Here is a 2913-nt window from a genome sequence, read left to right as displayed (position 1 = left end):
TTTAGAAACCAATTAAACGTTAACAAGTAAACTTTTTACATGCAAAATCATTGTTCTTCCGATATCTGATTTCTTTTTAATTATAGGAAATGTGTTTTCCTAAGGTACATCAACTTTTGGGATTGACTTTGTAGCCAATACATCCTTAAACTAATTTTATGTAGTGTTTACTTTCACAATTATAAAATGAAATTAGTTGGTAGAATTGAATAAATCAATTGCCAACAGATTAATAAAGAGAATTTTCAAATCGATTAAAATTGCAGGGTGAAAAGTTCTCGAGACACACGGGTCAATACAGCAGCCTTCCGAGGCCCAGCAACTGTACGAAGAGAGGCGTTGCATTCGGTAAGGCAAGCTTAACAGCTCGCTCAGGGCAAACAGGGACGAGAGTAATCACTGTTCCGTTCACTGTCAGGGAGAGATGTCTATCCGCGCCCACTCTAGGTTCATATATGCCTAAACGTATTAAGTATTCGGCATGAGAACGCAACCCTGCATGACAAATCCCGATCTAAAAATTCATCAACAGTCACTAAACTTCAGAGAATTTCTGTTTGATCTTCAATTAACCATTACTTATCGTTCATTGGAAATTCTATTGGAAATTGAGAAGATCCACTGAATGGCAGTTTTAAATACAACTTATTTCCAATTTCAATCAAACTTGATTGAACTATAAATGGAAACGTTGATCGGTAGAATAGCTGATTGGGAATTAATTCGTAGCTGACGAGGAGAAGACTATAATCAACGACAATGCGCTTCAACCGGAGATAAAGCCACTTGTAGAGCTTTCCATGGAGGAGATAGGAGACTGGCTAGGAAGCCTGAGCTTGGAATGCTACGTCGGTGAACTGAGAAGGTGGGGAGCGACCGGAGCCAAGCTTCTAGACTCCACGCCTCAGCAATTGGAGAAGGAATTGGAAATCAAGAACGTTTTGCATCGAAAGAAGCTGCTCTACGCTATCGAGTCTGAAAAGAACGACGGAGCCGAGTTCCTTGGGTCTGACAAGGTTCGCCTCGTCTACTGAAATTTATTCATCGAATCTAATTCTGATTTATTAAACGATTTATTATAATAGATGGATAATGCTACGGTTTTGAGATGGCTCGATGATATCGGACTGCCTCAGCATAAAGAGGCTTTCCTCAATGGGAAGGTCGATGGCAGAATGCTTCATCGGTTGACTACCGAAGACCTCTTTACGTTAGGAGTCACCGCGCAGTTACACGCGGCCAGCTTAAGAAGAGGAATTCAAGTACGCATTCTCGAATTTCTTACAACTACAATTCGTAATATACAAGTCTTAGAAAGTTCTGTAATATACAGTGTATACAGGGTGTCCCACGTAACACTTCACGATTTTTCAAGTACTTGCGATAATCTGACAAAAAATATTTTTAACAGAAGTCAATCAGTTTTCAATTAGCTATACATTGCAAGAAAAAAGTTGCAAAGAAAATTTTTTTCACTATTATTAAGATTACCTTCATTTTTTTTAAGTGGCACTTTGTATTTTTGGCTTAACAGTATTATAGCCCGTATCAAGATGAATTCAATGACCTAGATACCATGACCTTCGGATGACCTTAAAGGCAAAGAAATTCAGTTAGTAAGTAAATTACGAGTTTTAATACAAGTTATTATCACCCATTCAAACAGGCTATCATTTTTTGTCCAAATTTTCTTGTTATCTATACCTGAGTTCCCGAGAGTCTAGGAGCGTTTCGCGCAGCTTGGAAGGTGGTGGGGGTCGCAGCGAACCCAGCGCAGTACGATCAAAAACTGAACTGTGCCCGCTCCTAGATTCTCGGGAACTCAGGTATAGGCATAGAGATATTATAGATAGAGTACAGATGCCATAGACTCGCCTGTAAGTGGAATTGATACGCTGTTAGAAAGAAAACGAAGTAGAAATTTACTACCTCTTTTTGTTTAACAGCAGCAGAGCACATGCTCTGCATGCATACAGCGTACGTATTATGGCCTATTCCCATTGCGATTTCCGACTCCGGAATCCGGCTCAGAGCCGGCGAGCGAAATTTTGGCGCCGAGCCCCTAAAAAATGGGGAAGCAGTACCGTAGCGCAAACTGCGAGGTATATAGGGAATAGCGTGTAAGAAAAAATATTGCTGGGTGTCGTTCAAGGGGCCCTGCTGGGTCCGAGAGCGGCGAACCAATTTTCTTTCCAACTTTTTTTCTTGCAATGTATAGCTAATTGAAAACTGATTGACTTCTGTTAAAAATATTTTTTGTCAGATTATCGCAAGTACTCGAAAAATCGTGAAGTGTTACGTGGGACACCCTGTATATACGTAGTATGTTTGGGAATTCTTTCATCGTGATCGAAACAGGAATAGTATATTGTGCACCAAGGGCCGAAAGTGGGACTTTCCGGACGAGGTTGATGTTTGAGCACGAGTAGCAGTCAAAGGCGCCTACAGGCGCCCGAGATGACCACGAGCTGCTCAAATCATCGTTCGAGCCTGGAAAGGTGCATTCGGCCCGTGTCGCACACCATATTTTTTATAAAAAAGGGCATAAAGAAGACCATCTTTCGTCGCTTGTAAGGCGGATCGAGAATATAGTTTTTGATCCTCCGGGCGCGAAATTCGGTTTCTCGTGCATGTTTAGCGGGCGCAAAATAGCACATGCGACTCACGTTTGCGGTTGGCTTCTGTACTCTATGTATACTATCTCTATGGGTATAGGTCGTTGAATTCGTCTTGATACGGGCTATAATACTGTTAAGTCAAAAATACAAAGTGCCACTTAAAAAAAATGAAGTATAATATGATAATAGTAAAAAGATTTTCTTTCCAACTTTTTTTCTTGCAATGTATAGCTAATTGAAAACTGATTGACTTCTGTTAAAAATATTTTTTGTCAGATTATCGCAAGTACTCGAA

General features: G+C 40.3%; 1 protein-coding gene across 7 annotated transcripts in view; it reads left to right on the top strand.

Moving 5' to 3' along the window:
* Liprin-beta (liprin-beta 1) overlaps positions 1-2913 on the top strand; it is a 10799-nt gene that overhangs the window by 4630 nt on the left and 3256 nt on the right. For 6 of the 7 annotated variants that reach the window (XR_003389001.1, XR_003389000.1, XR_003388998.1 and 3 more), the window contains 3 exons: positions 267-447; positions 730-1016; positions 1086-1262. Coding sequence is in view for 1 of the 7 variants with exons in the window: in XM_026812407.1 (XP_026668208.1) it covers positions 267-447; positions 730-1016; positions 1086-1262 (645 nt within the window). In the remaining 6 variants the exon portion in view is untranslated. The remainder of the gene's footprint in view (positions 1-266; positions 448-729; positions 1017-1085; positions 1263-2913) is intronic. The other variant, XR_003388999.1, reaches the window with a different exon arrangement.

Source organism: Ceratina calcarata, unplaced genomic scaffold, assembly GCF_001652005.2.
Source record: "Ceratina calcarata isolate Rehan_Ccalc_2016 unplaced genomic scaffold, ASM165200v1 scaffold277.2, whole genome shotgun sequence".
Taxonomy (NCBI): Eukaryota; Metazoa; Arthropoda; class Insecta; order Hymenoptera; family Apidae; genus Ceratina; species Ceratina calcarata.
This window is presented reverse-complemented; position numbering and strand designations above follow the sequence as displayed.